Below are 20,108 nucleotides of genomic sequence, written 5' to 3'. Positions count from 1 at the left end.
CACATCCATCCACACACACAGAAGATTATATTCATCTCCAAAACCTGGTAGCTAGCTAGCACGTACGTTTCCACACTAGCAAATACACATACATCCAGATATTTTTGAGATACGGCAGCAGGGCGAGAGCGAGAGAGAGAGAGAGAGAGAATCTCATATCATATCAGAAGAAGCAAGTAGAGAGGAAGCAGCAGCTAGCGAGCGGCAGGGGGAGGCGAAAGCTTGACGGGGCAACCACCAGACCACCACCACACACCCAAACCCCGGCCGGTCCAGCCGACGACGACGAAGGGAGCCATAGCCATGTATGCTTTCCGTGCCCCGCCCCACACCTTTTTCCCGTTTCCTCTCTCGCTCGCTCGCCTGCTTTTTCCCGATGAGATCTTTTCTCCGGTTGGCTTCTTTAAGACCACTGCGCGCGCCCTCCCCAATCCGCTGCTGGCTTTTCACCCTGTTTTTTCTCCCCCAAAGCAAAGCGAGATTCTTGCTGTGACTGAGGTGAGGTAGTCTGGTAGTGTGATTTGGTAAAGGGGCCGGGATTGTCTCTTGTCTTGGATAGTTGGATTGGATTGTATTGCTACCTGCAACGCATCTTTTCTTGACCTCGTTGCTTTCCTCCTCTTCGTCTACCTTGCTATGGCCTATGGCTAGCCAGTAGCTAGCTAGCTCCGTGTGATGCGTGTAGTGGTAGTAGTGAGCATTTCTCCTCAGTCCTAGCTAAGATAGCCTTGTTGATTAGCTAGCTTGGTAGATCAGTGGCGATAGGAGTGACTAATCAATTCGCGGGCCGTCTGCTCTTCTTCTCTGGAAAGATTTGGTCGTCCGAGCTATATGTACTATCTCTAGCTAGTTGCTTTGCGCAAAGTGAGCTCATCTCTTTCGACTGGTGTTGCTGCCCTTTTGTCTCGTTTGCTTTGGCTCTGCTGATTGGTTTGGTGGTGTGATTTGCTTCAGTTGGATCTAGCTGGGTGGACCTTTTGGTGGTGTGTAAGTGTAACTCGGGAGGATGGCGCACGATCCCAGCCTGGGCTTCGCGGACTACTTCTCGGCGGCCGACGCGGCGGCGGCGTCGCTCATGCCGCAGATGGACGAGGGCGCGCCGGAGCTGTACGGCTTGCAGTCCGGGATGGAGCTGCTCGGCATGCGCGGCCTGCACGCTGCCGCCATGTCCGGCGCGACGTCCGTCTCCGCGGATGTTCACTGCGACGGGGGAGGAGACGGCCACGATGCCTCCACCATGCGCTTCTTCCTCGAGCAGCAGCAGCAGCAGCATCATCAACATCACCAGCCGAGCCAGCAGGCGCCGTTGTCCCTGTCGCTGTGCCGGCCGGAGGAAGTCGCGCAGCTGCACCAGCAGCAGCACCATCACCATCTCGGCGGCTCGTCTCAGCAGCAGCACGAGGCGTCCGCGGCGTCGTGGATGCTGCCGCACGAGCACGAGGCGGCGACGTACGCGCACGGGCACGGCGCGGCGTGGCCGCTGCGCAGCTCCCGGTTCCTGCTCCCGGCGCAGCAGCTCCTGCAGGGCTACTGCAGCCTCCCCGTGGACATCACCCCGAAGCGCGCCAAGCCGCCGCAGCAAGACGAGGCCGGCGGCGGCGAGGCCTCGTCGTCGTCGACGTCGGGCTGGACCCCGTCGGCGCAGATCCAGGCCATGGAGGCGCTGGAGCTCAAGCGGCTCAAGGACAGGCTCTACGTCATGCTGGAGGAGGTGAGCAGCGAGCTTCGATCGCGCTATAGTTACCTAGCCAATCCAATCATCCAAGCACAGCTCCACGGCTCCACCACAAGCAGTTGCTTGATTGATTACTACTCAATTAGCAGGCAGTGGCACTGCAGTGCTGCATGAGATCGAAGTAAAAGGGAATCTGGGATTGGTTAGGGGAAAGGTCGTGGTAGCAGGAGCAGGAGCAGGAGTTCCATCATGGTTGCCGGAAGGGTGCACCTGCGGCTAGGGCAGCTATTCTTGGGGCTCACCCTTCGCTTTCGGAAACCTCTATTCCCTTGCCTCGCATAGCTAGCCCTGGTCCCCTGCTAGATAGATAGATAGCCCAGCCCCGCCGGTCATGGCCATGCAACGGCAACGCCCTCGTCTCTCCCACACCCACACCCTGCCTGGCTGCCATGACTCTGCGACTGCAAGCTTTCTCTGCATACTGCAGCAGTGCAGCACCACCAATTTGCCCATCTCCCTCGGAGAATTCAATGCAAGCATTTTTTCACTGTTTACCACACTGCACTGCCACTGCCACTGCCACGGAAAGAGCTGCAGTGCTTGCAGCTGAGTTCTAGCTAGCTAGCATGCAGCTCGACCGCACAAGTCACAGCACTGCGGTGGCAGTTAACCGTTACCCTCTAATTCACTGTTACATTGCCCAACTTGTACTAATTAACTAATTTACTGCATTGGTCAATCGATCGCACAAGTTACCCGCACCGGCAGTTAGTTGTTACTGCCGTGTAATTCACTGTTACATTGCTCATCTTAATTTACTGCATTGGTGTATGAGTGGTTGCAGGTGGATCGGAGGTACAGGAGGTACTGCGAGCAGATGAGAGGGCTGGCGGGCGGGTTCGAGGCGGTGGCGGGGGAGCGGGCGGCGTCGGGATACACGGCGGTGGCGGCGCGGACCATCTCGCGGCACTTCCGGAGCCTTAGGGACGGGATCGTGGCGCAGCTGCAGGCGGTGCGGAAGGCGCTCGGGGAGAAGGACGTGGCGCCGCCGGGGATGACACGGGGCGACACGCCGCGGCTCAAGGTGCTGGACCAATGCATCCGGCAGCAAAAGGCGATGCACCAGAACGGCGGCATGATGATGGATAGCCACCCTTGGCGGCCGCAGCGCGGTCTGCCCGAGCGCGCGGTCACCATTCTCCGGGCATGGCTCTTCGAGCACTTCCTCAACCCGTAAGTAGCAGTACCACCAACCAGTACTTACATCTTTACATGCCATGCATTCATCCAACAGTTATGTCATCAGCTCACAAAGTAATTTTATTTCCTTTCAGTAATATAGATAACCAGCATAGTAAATTTAACTAGCTAAGCATATGTAGATCATGTAATAGATGCAATGTACATTGAGCAAAGTTAAATTTTGGATAGTGTTAAGGACTAGCTAGCACATTGAATTGTTAGCCAGTTAGTTTTCTTAGTGGAGTTTTCTTCATACAAGGTTTATATTCTACGTATAGCATACTATTCACCAGGACCACAATTATGTTGGCATCACCTGCTCAAATGGCCATGTTGGCATATTGGCCAATGGATGCTACATATATATACTCAAGCTGTCAAGCATATACCCAGTGTCATGTGTGTGTGTGTGTGTACGATCGATCCTTACGGGCTATGGTGTTGGCTTATTCCAATTGGAAACATAAACTAATTGGCCGGTTTTCATCATGCATGTTAATTAGTTGATGAACTACGTGTACCTAGCTAGCTCGTGAGTGATTTTGTAAGCACGCACGTAAGCACAAAAGTCTTTTGTGAGAAAAGGATGGCTAGCTAGGTGGCTTCGTTAATATAATCATGGCTAGCTGGATATGTAAATTAATCAGGGAAATGTGTTTGAGTGGACAAAGCATAAACATCAGTTCCAAACGATCGATTAGCACTGATTAGTCTAACTGATTCGTTGTTTTTCATAGCGCATGCTTGCGTAATATTTTGTGCTCATGTGATGGTTTCCAATGTATGTATCGTGCAGGTATCCGAGCGACGTGGACAAGCACATCCTGGCTCGCCAGACGGGCCTCTCACGGAGCCAGGTACGTACACACACTAGCTACCCGTGTGCATCGCGTGTGGGTGTGGTTAATGGTCACACTTGAATCGGTTGCCATGTCCGGGTCTCGGCGCGTCCGCTAGCGCTGGCCGGACAGAGATTCTTGGTTCTTGCTTAAACTTGCACCTCTCGCTACAATGACATGTAAATGGTGTGTTGCGCGCGCTGCATGCATGCAGGTGTCCAACTGGTTCATCAACGCGCGGGTGCGGCTGTGGAAGCCCATGGTGGAGGAGATGTACGTGGAGGAGATGAAGGGCGAGCAGCAGGACGACGGCGGCCTGATAAACCCTAACAACCCTAGCAGCAGCGGCAGCCACGCCTCCGACGCGCAGGGGCAGCAGGGGGCGGCCGCGGCCGACGAAGGCGAGCGCGTCGGGGGTGCCGACGACCGGAAGCCGACGCGGGCGCAGCTGCATGTTGGACACGACGCCGGCTCGCTCGCCTCCGTCGTCAACATCGCCGGCGTTTCCGCGCGAATGGAGGGCTTCGGCGTCATGGACGCCGGCCACCACCTCGACTTTGACGCGTACGGTGGGCAGGGCCAGGGAGGATTCGGGGGCGGCGCGGGCGGCGTGTCGCTCACGCTGGGGCTGCAGCAGCACGACACGCACGGCGGCGGCGGCGGCGTGAACATCGCGTTCGGCGCGCCGTCGTCCGCGCAGCACGGCGCGGGCGGGTTCCTGTTCCCGGGCGAGCAGATGGACGGCGTGGGCTTGCATCCGTCCGGCGGCCACGGCCAGAACATCCAGTTCGGCATGGACGGCGCCCCCGAGGCGTCGTCCCACGGCGTGCAGGACCAGCAGCACTACCGGGGGATGAGCGCCGGCTTTCACCTGCTCCGTGACCTGGCCGGCTGATCTGCGCAGGACGGCCCGGTGGGAAGTGCTGCTTGCACGAATGCCATCCACGGCGAGGAGGCAGCAGACTGCGGTGCCGCAACGGCGCCGGCAGAGGGGTGGACCTGTACCTGCACGCACGCTGCTGCTGCATACGCGACATTGCTTTCCCCTAAGCTTTTGGTGGTCTTTTTGTTGCCTGATACGTACGCATCTCCTCATGTTGGCGTGACGTACGGCTGCAGTCCCCGGCCTAGGGCGACCCTGCCTGCCGGAATGGTAAGTTGCACATTAATTAGAGTACTGCGTAACAGAACGTGCACCAGCAGGGCGATGAATACGTACGTAGCCGGCCGGTTGCTACTGATCGTACGTACGTGCAGTTTGGAAGCGGAGCGGCCGGGCAGGTGACCTGTCGATGTATCGATCGGCCGGCGCCGGATGATTGTCTAGGGGACCGGAGATTCGCAGCTTATTATTTGTAGTTCGATTGATCAAATTGGTGGATGATTGGCCCGAGATTGATTGGTTATATATGCTTAGAGATCTCTTGTGCTTATGCCCTAGTGACGCTACTTGGATTTGTTCTAGTACAATATATACTCATGCGATCATATATAGCTACATACTGAAGAGTGTGCGTTTGGCTTTAATATTTGTTCACAAAAGAGTGTACTTATATCTTCCCTCTCGAACTAGACTTTTGCCCCGTTTTATAGATAAAGCAAACATCCATACAGCCAAGTACCAATCTCGATAGCAAATAAGACGGCTGGGGCCACAACACAATCACGCCAAAGAAAGAAACAAGAAACATAAAAAGGCCACCGGGTGGCAAACTAAGAAGTCGTCGTACGGGCGGAAAGCCGGCGCGCGGAAGCTAGGAGAGCGTCCATGGGAAGTCCAAGTCGGTCGCGGTCCCGCTGTCTAGCGAGCGGATGCCAGTGCTGCAAGAAGGCAAGAAATTTGAAGAACGAGTGAAAAGCTTGCCACAGGAAGATACGCTTAATCACCATTTTATCGCGAGTCGTCCAAAGGGTCCACGCTATTGCCGCAAAGATAAGCAAGAATAGGGGCCGCTTGCGGCCCACCTGTGTGGCCCTGGATTGCAGGAACTCTGAAAGGTCCTAGGCCTCCCAATCCGGCCCGAGGGACTCGCGGACAAAGCTCGAGAGAGCCTGTGCCGCGGTGCAAGAAAACACAATGTGGGTTGCCGTCTCCGGGACATTAAATAGAGGGCATAGGCCATCGCCCGGACCGTGTCGCTTAAGAACCTCTGTCCTAGAGGGTAAGCGATCAAGCAAAAGCTGCCAAACGAAAATCTTGATCTTGATGGGCATCGGTGCCTTCCTCAATGGGGATAACCACTGTATGACTGGCTGGCGGCAGAGCGCCTGGTATGCAGAGCTAACGGAGAATTCTCCTGAAGGAGAGAGTCTCCAAGAAATGCTGTCAGGAGACTGGGATAGCTCTCGAGGGAATACCATCAACCTCGCCCATTCTCGCACCTCCTTAGGCCCAAATGAACGGCGGAACGCGACGTTCCACTGCTCATCCAAACTGGCCGCGGAGACCACGGATGCGGGTCCTCGCATATAGCAAACAACCTAGGAAACCAAACACGAAGCGGCTCCCCATCCAGCGAGGGGTTAATCCAGAAATGGGTGCTATTCCCATTGCCAACTGAGAAGGTAGCACCCAGCCGGATCTCATCCTTACTCGCCTGGATAGATCTTCAGAATTGAGACCTGGCTGAGCGAGAACAGGCTCTCCCTGCAAATATTTTTCCTCCACCAACTGAAGCCACAGACCCCCATCGCCCCGCATGATCCGCCAGACCCAATGCAACATGAGGGCGACGTTCATGCGGCGTGAGGCCGTGATGCCGAGGCCACCCCGATCCTTGGGCAAGCAACATCCCCATCATATACATGGAGAGGCTAGCGAGGTTAGAGCTAATAAGGACGGTTTTACTTCCTTCTGAAGTGAACTGTCCGCACCAAGATTCTGCGCGGGACGCTACTCGTCCCACTAGCAGATCATAACCACTTACCAAGATCCTGAAATTCGACATAGGCATCCCCAGATAGGATATGGGGAAAGATGCAAGCCTGCAGTTGAGGTTACCACGATCCTCTGTTACTTGGCCGCCGAGTAGCCTAAGACCACAACTTCGCTCTTGTCAAAGTTAATCCTAAGTCTTGACATGGCCTCCAAGCAGAGCAAAAGGAACTTCTATCTTCTCAGTTAATGCACTTTAAAATAGAAAAAAAGATGCGTCTGTCTCATCACACAGTAATCAAGACCAATAACAATATACACATGGTCTCCTTAATTTCTACATGCACTTAGCTCATTGGGGGTTGGGTAATTAAAAAGGAGAGATATGATGACTTGCACCTCTCCAATGTATTTTTTACTCCACTCCATAATTTGTCCGAAAATTTCTATATGTCTTTTCATCGGACGGAGGGAGTACACGATGAGACTAAATGCACTGCATACGGCGTTCTAAGGGTCTGTTTGGTTTATGCTCCCAACTCACCCTACCAAAATATCGGTCACACCAAATCCCTTGTATGTTGTTTGCTTTGTTGCCAATTTTTTGGCTGCCAATGAGTCCTTTGTTCCTTCCTTCACAGATTCTTGCCAAATCTTTGGCCAACCCTGGGCGAAGGAATTCCACGCCAAATAATTGGCAAGCCAATATTGGCAGGGCAGCTACAGTCAAGAACCGAACATACCGGTTTGCTATTTATTAGTTATCTAAAAAATACTACTTCCTCCAATCCATATTAATTGATGCACACTTAGAACTTTACGAGCGTAGCAGCATGCCATGGCAAGGCATGGGGATGCGAGTGAGGCTGAGTTAGGATTGACTCGGAGAAGGGGGCGACACAGCAACGACATCGCTGGTGGAGGGGAGTCGAACTGTGGAAGGTTGAAAGCGGCGAATGGGAGGGAGGGGGGAGATGAAGCGAGGTGGCCCCATTTTAAACAATTCACGTGAAGGTCATGCTGGTAATAGTATGTGTGTCGTGTGCGTAGAGTTGGTCTCTATCATCCTTATTCACATAAACTACCTCTGTAAATTAGTATAAGATCACTGTATAAAGTCAGTCACAAGGTTAACCTAGCTGCACTACATGCATCTAGACGGCATGCTAGTTCAGTACACCCTCCTATAAACACATATGCATACGTGCGGCTGGCGTCAGGCCATGCATTCTCCTTACGCTCAATGTTCTTCGACACAGTGTTGCATGCCTATAGCTATCGTTTTCATGTATGCGCAGTAGCAGTCCAAGGACAAACTTCCAGCAAAGAAATCTCTACATGTAAGCAAATGAAAAGTCGACGGTTGAAGAACCAGCTGAGCGCATGCACCTAGGCTGCGTGGATCCTGGTGAATATATGTATTCAGTTGCTTGCCATGGCACGGCAAAAAGCCAGTCATCAAGCCTACTAAAACAATACTTGAAATGTTTGTTGGGATCATAATTGTGGATTTTGTGTAAACCTGCCATGATTTGGTCGGGTGGGTGGTCACTTTCATGCAATCGGCAAAGTTCTGGCGTCACCACCACCGGGAGAGAAACAAAACAGTTGTCCTTCATCGATGCTGTCATTCATCTTGGAACTAAATATCCAAGATTCTCTTTTTGGAAATAATGTGATGACTACCATTAATGTAATTCCCCGCAAAAACAAAATATAATTCCGAATTTACTCGGTATATACATATGAATGAAAATTAGCATGGCATCTACAAACGAGATAAACCCTTGTTCCATATATCACTAGTAGAAAAACCCCTATTAGTCCCGGTTGGTGAGGGCCTTTTGTCCCGGTTCTTGAATGCCCTAGACCTTTAGTCCCGGTTCTAACACGAACCGGGACAGATGGGCCTCCACGTGGCCGGTGCGCCGAGCCCAGGCAGGAGGGCCTTTGGTCCCGGTTGGTGGCACCAACCGGGACCAAAAGGCATCCACGCGTCAGCATTTCAGTGGCTGGGGTTTTTGTTTTTTTGAAGGGGGGGGGGGGGGGGTGGGGGGTTTTGGGGGTTAATTTAGGTGTTTCATATACTGTGTTAGCTAGCTAATTAATAGAGAGAAGTGTCCTCTTTTGTGTCCGTGCTTGGTCGACGCTACGTACTATACATATAGAGGCCCTCGACACGCTAGCTAGTAAGAAAATGAAGGGAACCATTAAGTACAGAAGTTCGTCATGCATACCGAGAGAAGTGATCGATCGACCTCTCCTTCTCCGAGAGATTGGTCGAACAACAAGTTTTCGTATTATCTATCCGACGCTACTGGCTACATACATATACAATATGTAAGATCTCTTACAATCCCCTAGCAATTGAAATCAACTTCCACATGGTATTCTTCGGCTTTATTGATGACGTGGTCAAGAAAGAACCCCACCAATTCCTCTTGAATTGCTTTCATGCGATCTTGTTTTAGGAGTTCATTCCACATCTGGCACGTCTAGTTTGAAGAAGGGGGTTAATTAATACATATATATGAATGAAACTCAACAGAAATGATGGTGTAATAAAATGAAATTGTGAATATTATTGCTTATGCACTTCATATTGTTTTCTAGAGTAGCCCCATTTGGTGCTCTTTTGATCTTGGTCAATCGTGTAAAATGTATTCCCATTTATTTCGTATCCTTTCCAAATCGTAACAGTCGAAGATGGTCCCCTGGACAACAAGTACAACTCATCACAAACAGTGTTGTCACCTCTGAGACGTGTTTCCAACCAACTGCTGAAAGTCCTGATGTGTTCACATGTAATCCAGTCGTCGCACTGCTCCGGGTGTTTGGAGCGCAGACTGTTCTTGTGTTCATCGGCATACGGGGTCACCAAGGTAGAGTTCTGTAGAACTGTGTAGTGTGCTTGAGACCAAGAATATCCGTCCCTGCATATTATTGAGTCCCTTCCAAGCGTGGCCTTTTCCAGTCAGTCTCCCCTCATACCGTGATTTAGGGAGACCTATCTTCTTAAGGCCAGGAATGAAGTCAACACAAAACCCGATGACATCCTCTGTTTGATGGCCCATGGAGATGCTTCCTTCTGGCCTAGCGCGGTTACGAACATATTTCTTTAGGACTCCCATGAACCTCTCAAAGGGGAACATATTGTGTAGAAATACGGGCCCCAGAATGACAATCTCGTCGACTAGATGAACTAGTACGTGCGTGATGATATTGAAGAAGGATGGTGGGAACACCAGCTCGAAACTGACAAGACATTGTGCCACATCACTCCTTAGCCTTGGTACAATTTCTGGATCGATCACCTTCTGAGAGATTGCATTGAGGAATGCACATAGCTTCTGTAGGACCTTGAGAAGAGTTGTCTAGAGGGGGGGGGGGTGATTAGACACTAAGTACAAAAGTTGCAGTTTTTAACTTCTTTAAGTTCAAGTGGAGTTGAGGCACAAGTTTAACATTCACAATACATAACAAGCAAGCATGCAAAGAATATATGAGCAGCGGAAAGTAAAGCATGCGACTTGCAAGAATGTAAAGGGAAGGGTTTTGGAGGATTCAAACGCAATTGGAGACACGGATGTTTTTGGCGTGGTTCCGATAGGTGGTGCTATCGTACATCCACGTTGATGGGGACTTCAACCCACGAAGGGTAACGATTGCGCGAGTCCATGGAGGGCTCCACCCACGAAGGGTCCATGAAGAAGCAACCTTGTCTATCCCACCATGGCCGTCGCCCACGAAGGACTTGCCTCACTAGCGGTAGATCTTCACGAAGTAGGCGATCTCCTTGCCCTTACAAACTCCTTGGTTCAACTCCATAATCTTGTCGGAGGCTCCCAAGTGACACCTAGCCAATCTAGGAGACACCACTCTCCAAGAAGTAACAAATGGTACGTTGATGATGAACTCCTTGCTCTTGTGCTTCAAATGATAGTCTCCCCAACACTCAACTCTCTCTCATGGGATTTGGATCTGGTGGAAAGAAGATTTGAGTGGAAAGCAACTTGGGGAAGGCTAGAGATCAAGATTCATATGGTAGGAATGGAATATCTTAGCCTCAACACATGAGTAGGTAGTTCTCTCTCAGAAATAGGATGTTGGAAGTGTAGGCTTGTTCTGATGGCTCTCTCCACGAATGAAGAGGAGGTGGAGGGGTATATATAGCCTCCACACAAAATCTAACCGTTACACACAATTTACCCAACTCGGTGGGACCGAAACAACAAACTCGGTCGGACCGATTTAGCAAATCTAGTGACCGTTAGGATTTTCGGTGGGACCGATATGCAACTCGGTAGGACCGATAGGGTTAGGGTTAGGGCATAACGTAATCTCGGTGAGACCGATTACACAAACTCGGTTGGACCGATTTCGGTAATTAGCTAACCAGAGAGTTGGTCAGGCAAACTCGGTTGGACCGATTACACAAACTCGGTAGGACCGATTTTGGTAATGAGTCAACCAGGAAGTTTGCATTGTAATCTCGGTAGTATCGATTGCTCAAACTCGGTGAGACTGATTTTGGTAATGGACATACACAGAGAGATTACAATCCCATCTTGGTGAGACCGAGATCCCTATCGGTGAGACCAATTTGCCTAGGGTTTGTGGCAGTGGCTATGACATCTGAACTCGGTGGCGCCGGATAGAAAGAATCGGTGTGGCCGAGTTTGACTTTAGATTTAGGTCATATGTGTGAAAGTGGGAAAGTAGTTGAAGGTTTTGGAGCATGTCACTAAGCACTGTGGAGCAAGAAACTCATTAAGCAACACCTCATCCCTTCTTGATAGTATTGGCTTTTCCTATAGACTCAATGTGATCTTGGATCACTAAAATATACAATGAAGAGTCTTGAGCTTGAAGCTTGAGCCAATCCTTTGTCCTTAGCATCTTGAAGGAGTTCCCACATCCTTTAGTTCATGCCACTCCAATGTTGAACTTGTCTGAAATGTACTAGGTAAAAGTGTTAGTCCAACAAAAGATATGTTGACATTAATTACCAAAACCACCTAGGGAGCACTTGTGCTTTCAGCTTCACAATGGCTAATCGGACGTTTTCCGGTAGAAGCCCCCTCAATGCAACCGGAAGCAGTTGCGTCATAATCACGTGGCAGTCATGAGACTTTAGGTTCTGGAACTTTTTCTCTGGCATATTTATTATTCCCTTTATATTCGACGAGAAGCCAGTTGGGACCTTCATATTGAGCAGGCATTTAAAGAAGATTTCTTTCTCTTCTTTCGTAAGAGCGTAGCTGGCAGGACCTTCATACTGCTTCAGAGGCATGCCGTCTTTTTCGTGCAAACGTTTCAGGTCCTCCCGTGCCTCAGGTGTATCTTTTGTCTTTCCATACACGCCCAAGAAGCCTAGCAGGTTCACGCAAAGGTTCTTCGTCACGTGCATCACGTGGGTTGAAGAGCGGACCTCTAGGTCTTTCCAGTAGGGTAGGTCCGAAAATATAGATTTCTTCTTCCACATGGGTGCGTGTCCCTCAGCGTCATTCGGAACAGCTAGTGCGCCGACACCCTTTCCAAAGATTAGGTGTATATCATTGACCATAGAAAATACGTGATCACTGGTACGCATGGCGGGCTTCTTCCGGTGATCTGCCTCGCCTTTGAAATGCTTGCCTTTCTTTCGACATTGATGGTTGGTCGGAAGAAATCAACGATGGCCCAGGTACACATTCTTCTTGTAGCTTCCCAGGTATATACTATCGGTGTCAAGTAAACAGTGCGTGCATGCCTGGTATCCCTTGTTTGTCTGTCCTGAAAGGTTACTGAGAGCAGGCGAATCGTTGATGGTCACGAATAGCAACGCCTTTAGGTCAAATTACTCCTGTTCTGCTCATCCCGTGTACGTACACCGTTTCCATTCCACACCTATAAAAGTTCTTCAACTAATGGCCTTAGGTACACATCAATGTCGTTGCCGGGTTGCTTAGGGCCTTGGATGAGAACTGGCATCATAATGAACTTCCGCTGCATGCACATCCAAGGAGGAAGGTTATACATACATAGAGTCACGGGCCAGGTGCTGTGATTGCTGCTCTGCTCCCTGAAAGGATTAATGCCATCCGCGCTTAAAGCAAACCATACGTTCCTTGGGTCACTTGCAAACTCATCCCAGTACTTTCTCTCAATTTTTCGCCACTACGACCCTGTTGGAAATATGCCCTAGAGGCAATAATAAATTAGTTATTATTATATTTCCTTGTTCATGATAATCGTTTATTATCCATGCTATAATTGTATTGACATGAAACTCAGATACATGTGTGGGAACATAGACAACACCATGTCCCTAGTAAGCCTCTAGTTGACTAGCTCGTTGATCAATAGATGGTTATGGTTTCCTGACCATGGACAATGGATGTCGTTGATATCGGGATCACATCATTAGGAGAATGATGTGATGGACAAGACCCAATCCTAAGCCTAGCATAGAGATCGTGTAGTTCGTATGCTAAAGCTTTTCTAATGTCAAATATCTTTTCCTTAGACCATGAGATTGTGCAACTCCCGGATACCATAGGAATCCTTTGGGTGTACCAAATGTCACAACGTAACTGCGTGGCTATAAAGGTGCACTACAGGTATCTCCGAAAGTGTCTGTTGGGTTGGCACGAATCGAGACTGGGATTTGTCACTCCGTGTAAAAGGAGAGGTATCTCTGGGCCCACTCGGTAGGACATCATCATAATGTGCACAATGTGATCAAAGAATTGATCGCGGGATGATGTGTTACGGAACGAGTAAAGAGACTTGCCGGTAACGAGATTGAACAAGGTATCGGCATACCGACGATCGAATCTCGGGCAAGTACAATACCGCTAGACAAAGGGAATTGTATATGGGATTGATTGAGTACTTGACATCGTGGTTCATCGGATGAGATCATCGTGGAACATGTGGGAACCAACATGGGTATCCAGATCCCGCTGTTGGTTATTGACCGGAGAACGTCTCGGTCATGTCTGCATGGTTCCCGAACCCGTAGGGTCTACACACTTAAGGTTCGATGACGCTAGGGTTATAAAGGAAGTTTGTATGTGGTTGCCGAATGTTGTTCAGAGTCTCGGATGAGATCCCGAACGTCACGAGGAGTTCCGGAATGGTCCGGAGGTAAAGATTTATATATGGAAAGTTGTTGTTCGGGTTCCGAAAAAAGTTCGGGTTTTTTCGGTATTGTACCGGGAAGCTTCCAGAAGGTTCCGGAGGATTCCGGAGGGGTCCGGAGGTCCGAAAATTGTTCCACCATGTCCAATACAGCAGCACGGGCTGTAGGGGGGCTCCCTAGCCTTAATGGGCTAGAGGCACCCGCCCCCCAAGGCCCATGCGCATGGGAGAGGGGAAACCCTAAGGGGGAGGGCCTCCACTTGACTTGGGAGGCACTCCTCCCCCCCTTGGACACCGCGCTCTCCTCAGATTGGATCTGAGGGGGCCGGACCCCCTCTCCCTTGCACCTATATATATGTGGGGGGTGGGAGGGCAGCCGCACCACAAGTTCTGGCGCAGCCCTCCCCCTCTCCCAAGTACTCCTCCTCTCCCGCGGTGCTTGGCGAAGCCCTGCAGGATTGCCACGCTCCTCCATCACCACCACGCCATTGTCCTGCTGCTGGATGGAGTCTTCCTCAACCTCTCCCTCTCTCCTTGCTGGATCAAGGCATGGGAGACGTCACTGGGCTGTACGTGTGTTGAACGCGGAGGTGCCGTCCGTTCGGCACTAGGATCTCCGGTGATTTGGATCACGACGAGTACGACTCCTTCAACCCTGTTCTATTGAACGCTTCCGCTTAGAGATCTATAAGGGTATGTAGATGCACTCTCCTTCCCCTCGTTGCTGGTTTCTCCATAGATAGATCTTGGTGACACGTAGGAAAATTTTGAATTTCTGCTACATTCCCCACCAGTGGCATCATGAGCTAGGTCTTTGCGTAGATTCTTTGCACGAGTAGAACACAAAGTAGTTGTGGGTGTTGATTTTGTTCAATATGCTTACCGTTACTAGTCCAATCTTGTTTCGACGGCATTGTAGGATGAAGCGGCCCGGACCGACCTTACACGTACACTTACATGAGACAGGTTCCACCGACTGACATGCACTTGGTGCATAAGGTGGCTAGCGGGTGCCAGTCTCTCCCACTTTAGTCGGAACGGATTCGATGAAAAGGGTCCTTATGAAGGGTAAATAGCAATTGGCATATCACGTTGTGGTTTTGCATAGGTAAGAAACGTTCTTGCTAGAAACCCATAGCAGCCACGTAAAATATGCAAACAACAATTAGAGGACGTCTAACTTGTTTTTGCAGGGTATGCTATGTGATGTGATATGGCCAAGAAGAATGTGATGAATGATATGTGATGTATGAGATTGATCATGTTCTTGTAATAGGAATCACGACTTGCATGTCGATGAGTATGACAACCGGCAGGAGCCATAAGAGTTGTCTTTATTTATTGTATGACCTGCGTGTCATTGAACAACGCCATGTAATTACTTTACTTTATTGCTAACCAGTAGCCATAGTAGTAGAAGTAATAAGTTGGCGAGACAACTTCATGAAGACACGATGATGGAGATCATGATGATGGAGATCATGGTGTCATGCCGGTGACGATGATGATCATGGAGCCCCGAAGATGGAGATCAAAAGGAGCAAAATGATATTGGCCATATCATGTCACTATTTGATTGCATGTGATGTTTATCATGTTTATGCATCTTATTTGCTTAGAATGACGGTAGTAAATAAGATGATCCCTGACTAAAATTTCAAGAAAGTGTTCCCCCTAACTGTGCACTATTGCGAAAGTTCGTCATTTCGAAGCACCACGTGATGATCGGGTGTGATAGATTCTTACGTTCACATACAACGGGTGTAAGCCAGATTTACACACGCGAAACACTTAGGTTGACTTGATGAGCCTAGCATGTACAGATATGGCCTCGGAACACAAGAGACCGAAAGGTCGAGCATGAGTCGTATGGTAGATACGATCAACATGAAGATGTTCACCGATGATGACTAGTCTGTCTCACGTGATGATCGGACACGGCCTAGTTGACTCGGATCATGTAATCACTTAGATGACTAGAGGGATGTCTATCTGAGTGGGAGTTCATGAGATGAACTTAATTAGCCTGAACATAGTCAAAAGGTTTTTGCAAATTATGTCATAAGCTCGCGCTTTAGTTCTACTATTTTAGATATGTTCCTAGAGAAAATATAGTTGAAAGTTGACAGTAGCGATTATGCAGACAGTAGAAAGCTTATGTCCTTAATGCACCGCTCAGTGTGCAGAACCCCAAACGTCGTCTGTGGATGTTGCGAACATCGGACATACACGTTTTGATAACTACGTGATAGTTCAGTTAAACGGTTTAGAGTTGAGGCACCAAAGAAGTTTTTGAAACGTCGCGGAACATATGAGATGTTTTGAGGGCTGAAATTGGGATTTCAGGCTCCTGCCCACGTCAAGAGGTATGAGACCTCCGACGATTTTCTTAGCCTGCAAACTAAGGGAGAAAAGCTCAATCGTTTAGCTTGTGCTCAGATTGTCTGAGTGCAACAATCACTTGAATCGAGTGGGAGTTGATCTTCCATATGAGATAGTGATGGTTCTCCAAAGTCATTGCCACCAAGCTGCTAGAGCTTCGTGATGAACTATAACATATCAAGGATAGATATGATGATCCTTGAGGTATTCGCGATATTTGACACCGTGAAAGTAGAAATCAAGAAGGAGCATCAATTGTTGATGGTTGGTGAAACCACTAGTTTCAAGAAGGGCAAGGGCAAGAAGGGATACTTCATGAAACGGCAAATCAGCTGCTGCTCTAGTGAAGAAACCCAAGGTTGAACCCAAACCCAAGACTAAGTGCTTCTGTAATAAGAGTAACAGCCACTGGAACAGAATTACCCTAGATACTTGGTAGATGAGAAGGCTGACAAGGTCGATAGAAGTATATTGGATATACATTATGTTAATGTGTACTTTACTAGTACCCCTAGTAGCACCAGGGTATTAGATACCGGTTCGGTTGCTAAGTGTTAATAACTCGAAATAAAAGGCTACGGAATAAACGGAGACTAGCTAAAGGTGAGCTTACGATATGTGTTAGAAGTATTTCCAAGTTTGATGTGATCAAACATCGCACGCTCCCTCTACCATCAAGATTAGTATTAAACCTGAATAATTGTCATTTGGTGTTTGCGTTGAGCATAGACATGATTGGATTATGTCTATCGCAATACGGTTATTCATTTAAGGAGAATAATGGTTACTCTATTTATTTGAATAATACCTTCAATGGTCTTGCACCTAAAGGAATGGTTTATTGAATCTCGATCGTAGTGATACACATTTTCATGCCAAAAGATATAAGATAGTAATGATAGTACCACTTACTTGTGGCACTGCCATGTAAGTCATATTGGTATAAAACGCATGAAGAAGCTCCATGTTGATGGATCTTTGGACTCACTCATTTTTGAAAAGTTTGAGACATGCGAACAATGTCTATTGGTGTATACGCATGAAGAAACTCCATGCAGATGGACCGTTTGGACTCACTTGATTTTGAATCACTTGAGACATGCAAATCATACCACATGAGCAAGATGAATGAAAAGCCTCGTTTTCAGTAAGATGGAACAAGATAGCAACTTGTTGGAAGTAACACATTTTGATGTGTGCAGTCCAATGAGTGCTGAGGCATGCAGTGAATATCGTTATGTTCTTACTTCACAGATGATTCGAGTAGATGTTGAGTATATTTACTTGATGAAACACAAGTCTGAATTATTGAATGGTTCAAGTAATTTCAGAGTGAAGTTGAAGATCATCGTGACAAGAGGATAAAATGTCTATGATATGATCATAGAGATGAGTATCTGAGTTACGAGTTTTGGCACACAATTAAGACATTGTGGAAATTGTTTCACAATTAATACCGCCTGGAACACCATAGTGTGATGGTGTGTCCGAACATCATAGTTGAACCCTATTGGATATGATGTGTACCATGATTTCTCTTATCAAATTACCACTATTGTTCATGGGTTAGGCATTAGAGACAACCGCACTCACTTTAATAGGGCACCACGTAATTCCGTTGAGATGACAACGTTTGAACTATGGTTTAGAGAAACCTAAGTTGTCATTTCTTAAAAGTTTGGGGCCGCGACGCTTAAGTGAAAAAGGTTTTAGGTTGATAAGCTCGAACCCAAAGCGGATAAAATGCATCTTCATGGGACACCCAAAACAGTTGGGTATACCTCCTAATTCAGATCCGAAAGCAATAGGGATTGTTTCTTGAATCGGGTCCTTTCTCGAGGAAAGGTTTGTCTCGAGAATTGAGTGGGAGGATGGTGGAGACTTGATGAGGTTACTGAACCGTCACTTCAACAAGTGTGTAGCAGGGCACAGGAAGTTGTTCCTGTGGCGCCTACACCAATTGAAGTAGAAGCTTATGATAGTGATCATTAAACTTCGGATCAAGTCACTACCGTACCTTGTAGGGTGACAAGGATGCGTACTACTTCAGAGTGGTACAGTAATCCTATCTTGAAGGTCATGTTGCTAGACAACAATGAACCTACGAGCTATGGAGAAGCGATGGTGGGCCCAAATTCTGACAAATGGTTAGAAGCCATGAAATCCGAGATAGGATCCATGTATCAGAACAAAGCATGGACTTTGGTGGACTTGCCCGATGATCGGCAAGCCATTGAGATAAATGGATCTTTAAGAAGAAGACGGACGTGGACGGTAATGTCACCGTCTATGAAGCTCGACTTGCGGCGAAGAGTTTTTTCACAAGTTCAAGGAGTTGACTATGATGAGATTTTCTCATCCGTAGCGATGCTTAAGTCCGTCAGAATCATGTTAGCATTAGCTGCATTTATGAAATCTGGCAGATGGATGTCAAAACGAGTTTCCTTACCAGTCTTCGTAAGGAAAGGTTGTATGTGATACAGTCAAAAAGTTTTTGTCGATCCTAAGGATGCTAAAAGGTATGCTGGCTCGAGCGATCCTTCTAAGGACTGGAGTAAGCATCTCGGAGTTGGAATGTGCGCTTTGATGAGATGATCAAAGATTTTGGGTTTATACAAAGTTCATGAGAAACTTGTATTTCCAAAGAAGTGAGTGGGAGCACTATAGAATTTCTGATGAGTATATGTTGTTGACATATTGTTGATCAGAAATGATGTAGAATTTCTGGAAAGCATATAGGGTTATTTGAAAAGTGTTTTTTCAATGGAAAACCTGGATTAAGCTACTTGAACATTGAGCATCAAGATCTATGAGGATAGATCAAAAACGCTAAATGGTACTTTCAAATGAGCACATACCTTGACATGATCTTGAAGGTGTTCAAGATGGATCAGTCAAACAAGGAGTTCTTGCCTGAGTTGTAAGGTATGAAGTTAAGAGTTAAAGCTCGACCACGGTAGAAGAGAGAGAAAGGACGAAGGTCGTCCCCTATGCTTCAGACGTACGCTCTATAGTATGATATGCTGTGTACCGCACCGGAAGTGTGCCTTGCCATGAGTCAGTCAAGGGGTACAAGAATGATCCAGAAATGGATCATTGGACATCGGTCAAAATTGTCCTTGGTAAATAAGGACATGTTTCTCGATTATGGAGGTGATAAAGAGTTCAGCTTAAAGGGTTACGTTGATGCAAGCTTTAACACCTATCCGAGTGACTCTGAGTAGAAAACCGGATACGTATAGTGGAGCAACCATTTGGAATAGCTCCAAGTGGAGTGTGGAAGCAGCATTTACAATATGACCTAGAGATTTGCAAAGTACATACGGATCTGAATGTTGCAGACCCATTGACTAAAACCTCTCTCACAAGCAAAACATGATCAAACCCCAGAACTCATTGAGTCTTAATCACATGATGATGTGAACTAGTTTAATGACACTAGTAAAGTCTTTGGATGTTGGTCACATGGCGATGTGACGTGTGAGTGTTAATCACATGGCGATGTGAACTAGATTATTGACTCTAGTGCAAGTGGGAGACTGTTGGAAATATGCCCTAGAGGCAATAATAAATTAGTTATTATTATATTTCCTTGTTCATGATAATCGTTTATTATCCATGCTATAATTGTATTGATAGGAAACTCAGATACATGTGTGGGTACATAGACAACACCATGTCCCTAGTAAGCCTCTAGTTGACTAGCTTGTTGATCAATAGATGGTTATGGTTTCCTGACCATGGACATTGGATGTCGTTGATATCGGGATCACATCATTAGGAGAAGGATGTGATGGACAAGACCCAATCCTAAGCCTAGCATAGAGATCGTGTAGTTCGTATGCTAAAGCTTTTCTAATGTCAAGTATCTTTTCCTTAGACCATGAGATTGTGCAACTCCCGGATACCTTAGGAATGCTTTGGGTGTACCAAACGTCACAACGTAACTGGGTGGCTATAAAGGTGCACT

General features: G+C 48.0%; 1 protein-coding gene across 4 annotated transcripts; it reads left to right on the top strand.

The window, feature by feature from the left end:
* On the top strand, window positions 1-5,172 carry LOC123093759 (homeobox protein BEL1 homolog). Of its 4 annotated transcripts, none has more exons than XM_044515806.1 (5): window positions 1-305; window positions 955-1,711; window positions 2,520-2,908; window positions 3,714-3,774; window positions 3,971-5,172. In XM_044515806.1, exons 2-5 carry the CDS (start codon window positions 1,007-1,009, stop codon window positions 4,649-4,651), a joined length of 1,836 nt encoding a protein of 611 aa, XP_044371741.1. In that variant the 5' UTR covers window positions 1-305; window positions 955-1,006; the 3' UTR covers window positions 4,652-5,172. The 4 variants fall into 4 exon arrangements, with proteins under 4 accessions (XP_044371741.1, XP_044371742.1, XP_044371743.1 ...); XM_044515807.1 differs by having other exon boundaries at window positions 281-498; XM_044515808.1 differs by lacking the exon at window positions 1-305 and adding an exon at window positions 314-833.
* The last annotated feature ends 14,936 nt before the right edge of the window (window positions 5,173-20,108 follow it).

Source organism: Triticum aestivum, chromosome 4B (assembly GCF_018294505.1).
Source record: "Triticum aestivum cultivar Chinese Spring chromosome 4B, IWGSC CS RefSeq v2.1, whole genome shotgun sequence".
In the NCBI taxonomy this organism is placed as follows: Eukaryota; Viridiplantae; Streptophyta; class Magnoliopsida; order Poales; family Poaceae; genus Triticum; species Triticum aestivum.
Note: the sequence above shows the minus strand (reverse complement) of the source record. Positions and strands in the feature narration are given on the sequence as shown.

Bases quoted from the DNA above. Each gene is read 5' to 3' on its own strand.
- LOC123093759 (XM_044515806.1), top strand. From the start codon at position 1,007: ATGGCGCACGATCCCAGCCTGGGCTTCGCGGACTACTTCTCGGCGGCC. The intron at 2,909-3,713 runs GTAAGTAGCAGT...TGTATCGTGCAG, and splicing joins TTCGAGCACTTCCTCAACCC to GTATCCGAGCGACGTGGACA. The intron at 3,775-3,970 runs GTACGTACACAC...GCATGCATGCAG, and splicing joins CGGGCCTCTCACGGAGCCAG to GTGTCCAACTGGTTCATCAA.